Source organism: Aphelocoma coerulescens, chromosome 10 (assembly GCF_041296385.1).
Source record: "Aphelocoma coerulescens isolate FSJ_1873_10779 chromosome 10, UR_Acoe_1.0, whole genome shotgun sequence".
Taxonomy (NCBI): domain Eukaryota; kingdom Metazoa; phylum Chordata; class Aves; order Passeriformes; family Corvidae; genus Aphelocoma; species Aphelocoma coerulescens.
The window spans coordinates 20,359,197-20,373,335 of NC_091024.1; the positions used below are offsets into that span (position 1 = coordinate 20,359,197).

General features: G+C 52.9%; 1 protein-coding gene across 1 annotated transcript; it reads left to right on the plus strand.

The window, feature by feature from the left end:
- The first annotated feature begins 4,109 nt into the window (after nucleotides 1–4,109).
- Nucleotides 4,110–13,481, plus strand: HEXA (hexosaminidase subunit alpha). Its single transcript, XM_069025650.1, has 14 exons — nucleotides 4,110–4,381; nucleotides 7,129–7,227; nucleotides 7,525–7,590; nucleotides 7,749–7,795; nucleotides 8,122–8,232; nucleotides 8,712–8,813; nucleotides 8,909–9,041; nucleotides 9,679–9,859; nucleotides 10,181–10,267; nucleotides 10,595–10,667; nucleotides 11,104–11,284; nucleotides 11,375–11,465; nucleotides 11,864–11,968; nucleotides 12,454–13,481. The coding sequence occupies exons 1-14, from the start codon at nucleotides 4,129–4,131 to the stop codon at nucleotides 12,515–12,517; spliced, it is 1,593 nt and encodes a 530-aa protein (XP_068881751.1). The 5' UTR covers nucleotides 4,110–4,128; the 3' UTR covers nucleotides 12,518–13,481.
- The last annotated feature ends 658 nt before the right edge of the window (nucleotides 13,482–14,139 follow it).

Consider the following 14,139-nt stretch of genomic DNA (forward strand, 5'->3'; position numbering starts at 1 on the left):
TAAACCATTTGATGGCAGCATTGATAAGTGGTGGTCTAGGTGGGAAGGTAGGGATATGGAAATGAGTTATCCTGTGCTTTGAAAAGCATTTGGATGCATCCTTGTGGCTCCAAAAGCATCCTGCCATACACCAGCCTGCTTTGGCCCCCCAAAATATCGAGGTTCTTCATGGGCTGAGTTGTTGGAGCTGGTGAAAATACCCTGGATGTGGATTTAGGAGCATCTCATGTTTAGGATCTTCATTGTGCACATGCTAAAGCTCCACCAAATGTCTCTGGGCGCTCCAGTTGGGTGTTTAAATGTGAGCACCCCTCTGCTTGATGACGAGCAATATCATCCCTGAAATACAAAGACGTGCAACAGGTGGGTCCGTACCTGAAAAGACCTGGCACATGCTGACCACATTCCCTCCAGACCATCACCACAAGTAAGGACACTTCAACCCTGCAACCCTCGTGGCTGCAGTCCAAATCCCATCATTATTTTACCAAGAATTAAAGGGAAGGTAAACAAGTAAATGGAGATGGTAGTTTTGCCCAGAAATGCCAAAATTCAAGTTAGAGGTCTACAGGTATTTGCAGGAGATGCTCTGTGTTTTCCAAAGCCCTCTTCCAGCCACACCACCAGCAGGTCCCTTGAGCTTCTTCAGCTCAAGTTGCTTCATTCAGGAGCAATTTTCCTAGACAGTGCTGGCTCGAAGAGCAAAGCAAATAGAAAACTCATGCCCTGTGAAGGCGTTCATGAATGACTTCCTCCGTTCCCACTTCACTGGCTCAGACGCTTCTCACCAGTGGAAGAATCTGCGTGCAAAGCACCCTTCTGGTTAAATGCAGAAACAGCCAACATTATAGGGAGTTAGGCAGCATAATAAATGGATTTATATCTTTTAAAAATGCTGTGGTACAACTGCATAGCCCAAAGGCCACCTTCATGCCCCAAGGAAAACAAACCAGAAAGACTCAAGTGTGACACCAGCCAGGTTTTGTAACAATTTATATCAGAATAATTAATTTGGATTGCTACCAAATTCATTGTTCGTAGCAAGCAGGTAATCCAGCAGTGTCCTGGGGCAGCAGTTTTCTGCAGTCCTCCAGCAAGTCCAAGCTTTTGCATCAGAGAGATGACAAGAGGGATTTGTAGGTACCCCCACCGCGGGTCTCAGCCTCCGCAAGAACTTGCAGCATCTCCTCGTGACAGGTACAGCCCTGCCTCAGGTTCACTCCCTGCGTGTTCCTTGCTGAACTAACTTGGAAAAGGCCTCCCAGGTGGATCTATCACCCTGGAGATATGCTCCGAGCCACAAGCTGGTCTATTGATGGGCTACTGAAGAGCATCAGCAGCTTCTGGCTGCTGGTGCTCCGTGCCCACCGCAGGACAGAGTGTAATCCAGGTTTTTTCAGCCAAGCTCCACAGTTAAACACATGCTTAAGTAGTTTTCTTATGTAAAGAAACATTCACAAATCAGACTGTTAGTCTGGATTAATGCCGGCCAGCTACAGATGAACTTCAATGAGTCATCCCCCAGAGACATCAGGTCCCCTAAAATAGCATCAGCAACTGAATCTGTAGAAAGGCTGGAATATTTGGACTGAAAGCTCTGATCACAATGCTTTACATAAGCTGGCAAACATGCCACCCTCCCCAGGCTGAAATGAGAATTCGCCTCAAGCCAGGGCACTCCCACAGTTCTGTCTCATGCGCTGGGAAGCGCAGTCCTCACATTGCCTGACGCAAGACAGCAACAAACTGGCTTGCTTGGGGTGGTTTTCCTTCCACTGAAATTTTAATACAGTGAAACAACTTGAGGACAAGTCCAGAGATAGTGGAATCAATCAAATATAGTCAGAAAATGGTGGCAACAGCTGGTGCTCCAGAAGTTTGCACAGGGAAAAGCAACAAACCCAGCTCAAGACCACAGAGGCTTTATGTAGACTGGCAGCAGGAAACTTGAACATAAGGAATGACAGGAGCGACTTTTCCAGAGGTCTGACACAGGCTGGAATACAGGTGTTCTCACTTCCTGCTGTGTGATGAGGACAGAGATAGAGAAGGGCCACAAAAATCCTGGAAGAATAGTGAGGAAGCAGCCTGGTATGTGCCATTGCGTTGAATTTGGGTCCTGCCACCTCTATAGGGAAAACAAGGGAGGATTTTCAGGAGCCTGAGGGAACCAACAGGCTTTAATTGCCCCAGTCAGCCTCTCCTGAGACCTCCGCCCATGAACTCCATAAGCTCCATTCAATCTGACAGTCAGGCAACCAACTCTTCCTGATCTCTCCTGTGGGTGTACCTGCTCCTAGGTATTCCTAGATGAATGTTGGACTTCACTTGGTGCCTTTAATTCTCTGGGTGATACCTAGGCTGTTGATCCACCCCTGTGCTCTGTTAGCCTGGCTGTGGAGGTACACCCACCTGGTAATGCTGTGTCTGTCCTTGGCTCCAGGCTCACCTTCCCATTAGGCGGACTTTGCTGTTCTCCAGGGCTGGAAAAGAAGGATGCAGTGCTGTGTAGGTGTTCAGCTGATGGCATAACCACCTGCCTCTCTTTGACCCCATTCCTGATGGAGCCCAGCTTCTCTGTCTCTAGGTGGCCCTTAGTCCCCTCCCTGCCTTCCCCCCACATGAGCCCCCTATTAATTTTCACTAACCGCATTAAATTCCCACAATCCCATTTAGACCCAAACCCAGCTGTGATCTTCTCCTGGTGCCCAGCCTTCCCACAACTTTTTCACCTCCAAAAGCTTCACTGGAACCTCACAGCCTCCTTCAGTGTTGGAGAGCACCTTCCTCCATCTCTCTCCAGCCCCACTGAAACCCTTCCATGTCCTCCCAGCTCTTTTACTTTCACCATCCGTCCCTAGCTTTGTGCTGGTGCTATTGTAACCTTTGACAACTTTCTTGAGGTTTTTTCCTACAAAATGCTTTTTTCCTGTTCGTCCTGTTCTCTCTACACTGCTCCTGTGAGGGACAATCCCTTCCATTCCCCCACCAGACCTTTCACACAGGGTGGTTTTTCCTCTTGTGTGATGGGGCTATCTCCCTTGTCACACTTTCTCCTGTGCCATTTATTTAATTTCCTGCTTGCTCCCATGCCTCTGGCTTGTCGCCCAGCACTCCTGATACCTTGGAGTTTTCTGGGACAACAGGTTTTTAACAATTTGATGGAGTGGATTCCCTTTGTAGGTTTGTGCTGGCAATTAGATGGGTAAGACCTGGGCTTAAGGCCCTTATTTGAGTTGGGGATTGCTAAGGAAAGCAGAGCTGGAGGGAGGAAGCAAAATTAAATAGAGTTCATCTGAGGTTAAGGCTTTCCTTAGAAAAGCCAAGCACTGCATGGAAAGCAGCCCTGCAACACTTAATTGTGAGGATCCACCATGGGATAAAGCCCCTTTATTTTTGTACAACCCAAACAATATTTCACTGATCACATATAAAATATCCTTGGAAACCTGTGCAAGGGGTGATTTATATAGAGTATTGCTCATAAAAATACACAGCACCAACAGAAGAAGCCCAGACTCAAGGTGGATCCAAAGCATGGACAAGGGGTGCTGGTTTCAAACTGAGAGAAGGTCTAGTTAGGTTAGATATAAGGAAGAATTTATTTACAATAAGGGTGATGAGGCCCTGGCACAGAGTGCCCAAAGAAGCTGTGGCTGCCCCATTCCTGGAAGTGTCCAAGGCCAGGTTGGACATGGGGCTCGGAGCAACCTGGTCTAGTGGAAAGTGACCCTGTTAATGGTAGAGGATGGAATTAAATGCTCTTTAAGATCCCTTCCAACCCAAAACACTACAGGATTCCACTAAAGCAGCACGGGTGAAATACGTGTTTTAAACCATTAATCTCATCAAACCCCGAGGCAGGCTGCTGAGGCTCCTTTACGACAGGAAGCATAGGCGGGGGGCTGTAACGCGTGAGGGCTGGGGCAGAAATGACCCTTGCTGGGGAGTCGGAGGGGTTTGGGGGCTTTATTTGAACAGAACGAGGCGAGTGTGGACTACCGGGAGAGGCTGAGGGGCGAGGGGGCAGCGCGGGGGAGGCCGTGAGGGCGGGCCCAAGCTGCCATTTCGCGGCCGCCCGGCCCCCCGCTGTCGGGCGGTGCCGCCTCCCTCAGGCTCGGGCGCGACATGGCGGCGGCGCGGGCGCTGCGGCTGTCGCTGCTCCGGCCGCTGCTGCTGCTCCCGCTGCTGCCGGGCCCGGCGGGGGCCGTGTGGCCGCAGCCCCAAGCCCAGAGCTCCCCGCCCGGTGCCGGCCGCTGCCCGGTGCCGGCCCGCCGGTTTCGCTTCGCCGCGGCGGACGGCTCGGCCGTGGGGCCGGGCTGCGCCGTGCTGGACGCCGCCTTCCAGCGGTACTGGCCGCTGCTCTTCGGCCGTCCCACCGGTGAGGGCCGCGGCGGGCGCTGACCCTTCCCTCCGTGGCTTTGAGCTTAACACCCCCCCGCACCTTCGCTAATTTTGGGGTCAAACCACGGGGTTTGGTGGCCGTCTGCCTCCCCTCAGTTTGGTGGGGCAGGTGGGGTGGGAGGTGTGGCTGGAATGCAGTCTGGAGGCAAGGGCAGCGATGCGTTAGGATTTGGAGGGCAATGCTTATTGCTTGTATAGAATAAATCTAACCGAGTTTGGCACAGCACTAATCGTCTTCCTGCCAGGCTCTTGCTATCAAGGGTTTCCTCCATCTCATTTTTTACTTCTTCCGGATAGTGTTACAGCTCCCCATTGCTTCATTTCGCTTCTTTCTCTTGTGGCTGCAGGGAGAGCCGCTGCCGGTCTCGAAGCCGTTCCTGCTCCAGGGTTACTGCTAAGTCTTGGCTGTTCCCATTCCTAGCAGCTCTCGGTGTCCTGTGTGAGGTCTCACCTTGAGGAAAGACTTGCTGCTTCCTGTGTGTTCTTCCAAGTACATACTTGTGCTATGGGGCACCTCTGCCAAAGTGGAGCTGCTAAAAGTCCCAAGGCACCATGGCTTTTCTGCCAGGGAGGGATTAGCTCCTGGATTCATCCTGAAACTGTAGGGTAAGATGAGGAAAGGCAAAGGCATTGAGAGTCTGAATTTGCTTTGGGACAGGTTCTAAAGGTTTCTTGAACCCAGACTTCTTCATGATAGCACCCATTGCTTGTCTGGGATGAGCTGCAGGAAATCTCTTGGCTGTGGAGCCGACATGCAGAGATGCTCAGTGGCTGCGTGGGTCTGCTGCAGCCTGAAGTGCTATATCCAGGACATATGAAGCACTTCATTCATCAAAAAGAGCTAGTAACTCTGCTCCTGAGTATTTTAAATGTCAGTGTGAACTCTGTCGCTGCTGATCAAAGCGGAGAAGGGTGGCAGCGTTGGAAGCCGCTTGGCTTTGTCTTGAGTACATCATACTTTGAAAAAAGCAGGTTTGAAACAGAGAACCCTTCTGCTTATTTTATTTCTTCAACTCTTGTGAGTAGCAGTAGAAATAAATTTTGATTTGGGAGCCAAGAAGACTCCTCTTGGTTCTCTTTCGCTGCTAGGAACTAAAAACAGCTGATCTAATTATTCACGCTCTCCTGTTCCACTCAGAGGGGAAATGTGACCATCAAATCACTTGGAGCAACGTTGTGATCACAAGATCCAGCTCACACTCATCATTTTTCATATGCCCTGCTTTATGGTGCTCCAACTACACAAATTATTTTAAGGCCTTTTTTCCCCTCTTTGCCTTCATTTTGTTTTGGTCTTTTTTTTCTGCATGGGTGGTTAGTACGAGCAGGCAGTGGAAACCCTGGATGAAAGGAAATAATTTCTATTAATAGAGGAAATAAATGGCAGAAACCTTTTCTGGCTGCGCTGCCTTTCGGGTGTGGTGGCGGTGGTGCCTGTCTGCACCTTGGCCTAGGAGGCCATGTTTGGGCTGGGAAGTGTCTCCCTGGGCAGATCCAAACACAGTATGTGGTGGTGGGACCAGTTCGAGACTCCTCAGCAGGATGAGTGTTCCCTGTGTCCCCAGGCCTGAGAGCGGCTGTTCCCGGTGAACTGCCACCTTCCCGAGCGGAGGGAGCAGGTCTTGCTGTGCTGCTTGCACATCTGCGAGGTTGCCTTGGCTACCAGCTTGTCTGCAACTGAGAGGAAGGCTCAAAACAGGGCTGGCTTCAAGCTGTTTTCCTTCTCTCCGCAGAGGTTTCGTCATCCCTTCATGGAGAAATCGGGGGATTCTGGCTCCTGTGAGTGGTGGAGCAGGGGCTCTCTGCATTTCCCTGAAATGCTGGCAGTGCCACAGTCTCTCTGGAAACTTCTTGGTGCTCTTGGCTCACTCAAAGCCAAGTTCTTTATTTTCAGTGACCACATTGAGCATTGGCTGTTCTTGGGAATGCTGTGGGGGTGTAGGCATGGACTTGGGCTGGGATGAGCAGGGTCCCACCCCGCTACCCTATACTCCTCCTGGCAGCTGACTGCTGTGAGTAGTCCCTTCCGTCCCAGCGGAGGTTGAATATCCCTTTGGAGTGGGGGAGTGACTCAAGTGGGGATTCAGGTCTGTGCATCCTTGGGAGTGCTCTTCAGTTAGGGAAGTGTGCCCAGAGCTCCTGCCTGAGGTCTAAGTGTGACTGGGTTCAGTTCTCTGGCTGCTGCACCTGAGACCTGCTCTGCGGAAGGTGAAGTCAGTCAGGAGCTTTTCTGAGCTGGGTGAGACCTTTTGATCGCCTCAAACTCAGCCTGGTTTAGCAGATTCATTCTCCACCCCTTTTTACAGGTTTTCTTTGCCCTTTCCAAGAAGCGTGGGTAGGGCAGAGCTCTTAGGCTTGTACTTTCTTCCAGCACTGGGAGAGCTTAGAAACAAGAAGCTCTTCACCCTCATGGAGAAGCTTTGACTAGTCATGGCTGTAGCTTAAGAGCCAGGGCTGGTGTCCAGGAAGCCTCGGGGGCTGCTGCTACTCCATATTCTGATGTCTCTCCTCTCTTGTATGCTCCTTTTAAGCTTCCTCACAGGTTGGGATCAGCTCATGTTCTCCTGGTTGGCTGTGTTGAAATTAGCCCCTGCTGAACACCCTGGTGTCTGTTTTGGGGTGCAGGAAGGGGTGCCTGTTTCTGGCTGGGAGGATGGTGGTGGGCTTGGAAGCAGGGAAAAGAGCTGGGATGGGGTTGTTGTGCATTATCCGTGTCCTTTGCAGAGAATGAGCCATCCTGGGAAACACCCTGCTCTGAGCTTCTTGTCTATGTTTCCACTCCAGGCTGCGATGGGTTTCCCAGCCTAGACTCCAAGGAGAGCTGTAAGTGTTGGGGTTGGGAGCGGGAGGGAATGTGGCTGTTTCTGTGCCTGTCACTGGGAAGAAGCACTGTGTGGTTACCTTTGGTTTTGGGGAGGGCACCAGTCCCCCATTACTGAGACACTGGGGCAGCGCAGGAGGGACGTACCTGAGGGTGCTGATGAAGCAGTGGGAAGAGGTTTAAAACAGCAAGAGCAGCCCAAAATTCAGTTCTTCGGGGTCTCAGGGTGCAGTTCAGTACCTGAGCCCTGCCAGTGCTGTCATGGCCATGTGGGACAGCCCCCTGATGCTGTGTTTCAGATAAACTGTCCGTCTCCAAAGGCTCCATGCTGCTCTCTGCAGAGACCATCTGGGGAGCTCTCCGAGGTGAGCTGTGCTTTCTGCAGGGCGTTCCTGCTCTCCCTGCCTCAGGCCTGTGGGGATGTCTCACGGTGCCTCTCTCTTTCCATATACTTCTTTGTTAATTGAGCTCTGCTCCTTTGGGGGTGTCTGTGCTGAGAAAGGGGCTGTGTGTTTTCCTGCAGGCCTGGAAACATTCAGCCAGCTCGTTGGGAGAGATGAGAATGGCACGGTGAGTTCTGGCCTCGTCTCCTGGGGGCAGGCAGCTCCCCATAATGCCCCTGCCTCCATGGGGACAGGCTGAGGGTTGCTGGGATGCTTGGGATGAGTGGGCCCAGCTTTGCCAAGAGCCAAGTGGAGATTCATGGATCCAGCCAGATCCCTGCCTTCTGAGTGGGTAAAGAAGTGCTGCAGCTCCTTCTGGCCAGTTTGCACTCTGGGCAGTGAGGGCACCCCTGTCCTGCCAGCCCTGGGGACAGTGGTGACCCTCAGTGTCTCTTGCTAATGGCCATTTTCCCAACATCCTGCTCATGTCTTCCTCATGTCTTCTGTGTGCAGTACTACATCAATGAGACAGAAATCGTGGACTTTCCCCGCTTCCCTCACCGGGGACTGTTGCTGGACACCTCTCGTCACTACCTGCCTCTGAGAGCCATCCTGGAAACTCTGGTAGGGCACCTGTGCTGCGAGATGAGGTTTAATTGTGTGCCCCTTCCCCTGTGACAACTGAGCTCCCTTGTTTGGGTGATTTCTCAGCTGCCTTTGTTAAAAAGAAAACCCTGAGGTATCTTGGATTCCTGCAGTCCAGGTTACTCTCCAAGGCTGAGTTGTTTCTAAGGCAAGGGAAAACACTGGTAAAGGTGGCTGGTGCTTCTGTGCTTATCCCAAGCAGAATTAAACTTGCAGGTTTCCACCAGTGGCTCAGTTACAGGGAGAGCAGGGATTTTACTGAGCAGAAGTATTCCTGGCCCTGTGCAGCTTTTTGTGTTTAGAGGGAGGTGTCTGAGTCCCTCTTGGATCTTGGGGAGCATTTAGAGACTCTGCCTTGTCCTTCTGGAGCTGGAGGACCTTGTCCCCTATCTGTGGCAAGCTGGATGACCTTTCAGAAGGGATGAGGCAGGTTCATCTTTGTTCCTGTTCCTTCCCAGAATGTCATGGCTTACAACAAGTTCAACGTGTTTCACTGGCACATTGTGGATGACCCATCTTTCCCCTATGAGAGCTCCACGTTCCCAGAGCTCAGCAAGCAGGTAATGCTCCTTGATCCCCACGTAGTGCCCAGTTCAGGTGAGCAGATCCTTGCCTCTGCTCCTGAGCAGGGCACTGAGCTTTCCCATGTTCCCAGGGAGCCTTCAATGCCATGACCCACGTGTACACAGCCAGCGACGTGCGCACTGTGATCGAGTACGCCCGCCTGCGCGGCATCAGAGTCATCGCTGAGTTCGACACCCCTGGCCACACCCTCTCCTGGGGGCCAGGTGAGGAGCAGACCCTGCCTGCTGCTGCTGCTCTGAGGAGAGTTGGAGTTGTCCCAGGGGCAGGAGTGGGAGCTGCAATCTGGACCCTAAAAGCTGGGTGTGGGCAGCGGTGTCCCACAGGCTGGCTTTGAGGAGGAGCAAGCCATTATTTGGGGGATGTGGAACCCAGTGGTCCAACTTCTGGAGCAAAATCCAAAGGGAAACGTTTCCATCTTTTCTTGGGTCCAAGCTGGGTGATTTTTTTGTGGGAACATCTGCTCTTCCAAAACTGTTACCATGGCTATTGCAAGGATCTTGTGTTTAACTCAGGGTACAGCTGGCCAAGCTCCCTTGCTCTACTCACCTGTGTCCCAGTCCTGACACACCACTCTCTGCTCCGAGAACTGCATCTCCTCTTCCATGTCTGGAAGTGCAAGAAACTCCAGGAAAACATTCCATTGTCTTTTTCTTCCCTTCCCCTGCCTCCAAATGCCAAGGCCCATGTTAGAATTCACCATGTGTGTGGTCACAATGGGAACTGTGGCTGTCCCTCCTTCCCTGTCCCCTGATGGGCCCTGTGTTGTGCTGAGGGACATTGTAGAGGATGACATGGTCACACTTGGCCCCTTCCTCACCATCCTGCATTTGTTCTCATCAGGTGCTCCAGGCCTCCTGACTCCCTGCTATATGGGCAAGGCTCCTTCTGGAGTCTATGGGCCCATCAACCCCATCGTTAACAGCACCTACCAGTTTGTGACCAGTTTGTTCCAGGAGGTCAGCACTGTGTTCCCAGACTTCTTTCTCCACCTGGGTGGCGATGAGGTGGATTTCACGTGCTGGTGAGCCTGAGATCAGTCTGAATGGGGACTGGGGGAAAGTATTTGGGATTGGAGTCCCAGCCCATTGCTTCTTGGTCATGATCTTTGGTGTCCTGCTCTCCCAGGCCAGGGGTAGCACTGATGCTTGGGATTTTTGGTATTTCTGTGCTCATATGTGTGCATCATATGATGCTGGATGTAGGGAGCTGCTGGTGCTGGTCCAGCCACAGCTCTGGAATGCCTGGGCATGCCTTGGACCGATGTGGGAGGGGCTTGACCATGCCTTGGCTTTATTCCAGAGGTCAGGTTGCAATGGTTTTGTTCCTTCTCTTTGGTGCACAGGAAATCCAATCCAGAAATCCGTGCTTTCATGAAGGAGATGGGCTTTGGTGAAGATTACAAAAAATTAGAGTCTTTCTACATCCAGAGGTAAGGACAGGGCATCCAGGGCCTGCAGCTGCACTGTGTGACTGGCACAAATGTCTTCTGTCTTGGGGACACCAGATCTCCTTTTCAGGAGCATCCCCATTGGTCTTGTCTCCCTGACCCCAAAAGGGAACATTTTAGTGGGAGACTGGCCACAAAAAAGCCTGGAGCTGATGAGAAAGGGGCTGTGCTCTCTCCCTTCTCCTTCAGAAGCACCTCCACATCCTGCTGAGGATGTTGGGAATATCTGTGCTGCTCCTTTGACTGTATGTAACCACCAAAGAGGGCATCAGTAGGATCACCCAAAACTCGGTACTTTTCCCACTCCAGGCTTCTGCACATTGTCTCTTCCCTTGGAAAAGGTTATATTGTGTGGCAGGAGGTGTTTGACAACGATGTGAAGGTGAGAGCTGCATGTGCTGGGGTGAACGGTGCCCGCAGCCCAGCCTGGCACACTGGTGTGCTCTGGGGGGGCCATGCTGGGGCTGGTGGGGGTTACTCTGTAATGGGACTGGGGTCGATCTCTAGGTGGTGCTGCCAGTGAGCTGCCCTCATGGTGGCTTTGTCACACTGCTGCCAATGCTTCGATCCCTCCAGGTTCTTGTATATTCGTCTGCCAGATGCAGGTTTTAACCCTGCCCAGGACACTCTGCAAACGGCCTTATCCCTCCTTCTGTTGCTCCTGCAAACTAGATGGGAAATGGCTCAAAAATCGAGCCCAAGTCTGCCTCAGCTTCCTTTTGGGGGTGTGGAGGGGTCAGGGCGCTCTACTCGGGGGAGCAGGTGATGCTTCTGTCACCGCAGCGATCCCCTGCACCATGTTCACCTGTGCTCCTCAGCTGAGGCCCGACACCATCATCCACGTGTGGAAGGAGAACTCCATGCAGTACGTGAACGAGATGGCCAACGTCACCAGGGCTGGCTACCGGGCTCTGCTCTCTGCACCCTGGTACCTCAACCGCATCTCCTACGGGCAGGACTGGATAGCAGCCTATGAGGTGGAGCCCTTGAACTTTGCAGGTGTGCTCCTTGTGTCCCCTTACTGCATGGCAGCTGGCTTGGTGCTCAGACGTAGCGCCAGAACTGGCTGTCTTGCTGTCCCCTCCACAGGCAGCCCTGAGCAGAAGGCCCTGGTGATGGGTGGTGAGGCCTGCATGTGGGGTGAATATGTGGATGTCACCAACCTGACCCCCAGGCTCTGGTAAGAGAGACCACTGGGAGGTCACTTGGGTCATGTGGGGCCAGGCTTGTGTCCCTTTTCTTTGCCACTGAGCATCATGTGCTGAACTCGTGGGTTTGGTCTGCGCATGGTGGCTGTCCCTATCCCCTCTGTGCCGGTAACAGCTTCACTGAGGCTGAAATGAGGCTTTGCAAGGCTGTAACAACCTGCTGCTGCAAACAGGTTGTGTTTAACACCTGTCTGTCCTGTCACCCTGGTCTGCTGCCGGTGGGCATGTGTCCAGCAATGGATCTTGGGATACACTGAAGCCTTTGTGTGTGGAAGGACTCTGGGCAGGAAAGCGTTTGGGAGCTCAGGGCTTCAATGTGAGAAGCTTTTGAGCTCCCCCCTGTTCTGACTGCCTGTCCCTTGTCCTCAAGGCCAAGAGCTGGGGCCGTAGCTGAAAGACTCTGGAGCAATGAGACCGTCAGGGATGTGGAAGACGCGTACGCCCGGCTGGCGGAGTTCCGCTGCACCTTGCTCGGGTAACTGTCCTGGGACAACTCCCCCTGGCACAACTGCTCTGGGCTCAGCCCTGGGAGGGCAGCGAGGGAGGGAGAAGGGCTTGCCCTGCTGCAAAATGACCCTTGTTCCTCTGGAAAGCCCTGGTTTCCCTGGTGCCTGTGCCGTGGGCAGAGCTTGCTTTGTGCAGTGCTGGAAGAGCTCTCCTGCTGCCGGCGTGGGCTGGTGGCTTTGGCGAGGAGAGGGCTTTGTGCTGAGGAAGGAGGGGACTTGTCAGCTCTTGCCACTCCTCCTGCAGCACCAGCTTCCCTGGGAAACCTGTCCTCACCCTGTGCTCCCACACATGAGCAAAACACTGAGTTTATAAGTACAGTATGAAAACCACTCCCTCCTTGTCACACCTGGAACGGGGCACCCATGGCCACCCTGTGCCGCTGGAACCCCTCAAACCCAGTGGTGGCTCTACCTGTGCCCTCTCCCTGATGGCATCCTTCTGTTCTCTTCCCAGGCGTGGTGTCCAAGCACAGCCTCTCTACATCGGATACTGTGACCAAGAATTCGGCAGGGTTTGAAGGGAGAGCCCTGCTGCCCTCAGTCTCTGTGCATGGAGGAGGAATGTCCCTCCCTCAGAAGGGCAGAGGGACCCCTTCCCACCTCACCTTCTGCTCTGGCTTCATTGCAAGGAACATTTTTTTTGCCTCGGCATGCACTCTTTGCCTCTTTTTCTATTTTTATTTCTTCAGATCTGTAAATAAATGACCCCAAAGAGGAAAAAGGTGCCTATTCCTGCTCAGCTGGGGCTTGGGAGACTGTGCAAGGGTTAGCAGGAGATGGGTAAAGCTTGCTTCAGAGATGCTGGTGAAGAAGCACCATCCCGGTGGCTCCTGAGCTTGCAGGGTGCCTGCTCAGCTGGATAAACTGGGCTTAGCCTCTGCTGCTGTTGCAGGGTTTGCTTCTGCAGTCATGTTGTGCTGTGGGGTCCTGTCCTTGTCCCTCCTCTCTTCTCTGATGGCCAGGCCTGCAAGCCACCACGTGTGCTGCCCTAAACCCTGGCTGCTGCCACCTCCTCTGGCTTCTCCTCAGCAGATGACACCCTGGAGCCGCTTTGAGGAGCCCTTGCAAATCTGCTGAGTGGTGCATGGATATTATGAAATCTTTGCTCAGCTCTTCAGGCTGTCACCTCTCCCTGGGATTTGGCCAACTGACCCATCCTCCTCCTGCTCTGTTATTCTCAGGATAATTCTCCAGGTCTCCTCCATCCAGAGGAGTTGGTTTCAATGGTGTTTTCCTTGCAGAAGAAACCAGTGGTGCTGCTGTCCCACAGAACTGGGACAGGTGTGATTGTTGTCCCTCAATGGTTGGGGTTGCCGTGCTGGAAACGGCATTCAGCTGAAAGCAGGGAATCTCTCAGGGAGAAATCTTGGCTGGATGGGACTGTTGTATGTGTGTCTTGGTCTTAAGTGAGTGAGATGCCCTGTTATGGCTGGAAACCTTTTATGATTGAACTTTAAATTAAAAATAATGAATTAACAGTTATTACTGCCTCCTGGTTTTATAAGTTGGATTTTTTCCTTTTTTTTTTTTTTCCCCCAGTGTGCTGTAAAGTGGTACCTTGGCCGGGTGCTTTTGTCACTGCAGGGAGCTGCTGCCAGCAAGGCTGGGGTAAGAGGGACCCTGGCTCTGGGAAGGGTGCTCTGCTCCCAAGAACGATGCTCTGTTCCCAGAGATGATGCTCTGCAAGAGAGACTCTTCACCACGCTATCCCAGTTCCCTGCCCTCATTCCACCTTCCCTTCCGCCTTGTTGGGCTCCCTTTCCCCCGTAGCCAGGTGTGAGACCCCCCAGGGCTTGGGATGCCCATGGAGGACCCCCCCCCAACACAGCACCTTCCACTGAAGCCTGGTATTGTGATCCAGGTTAAACATCACACCCGTGCTCCCATTTTCCAGGGTGTCTGCGCCAGCATCTTCCCAAAACCACCATCATGGAGGTGGCTCAGTGACGTTTCCACCCTTGAAGGGCCGGGATCCCGGGAGCACCCCGCTTTCCCCGCCGCGGCTCTGCCGGGTGGCCCGTTCCTTCCAGAACATCTATTTTGGTCGTGTAAAACTTGCCGGGGAGCAGGGAACAGGGAACAGGCAGCGTGTGAATCACTCGGGGCCAACGGGTTTAAAAATAAACCCAAGCGGCGGCGA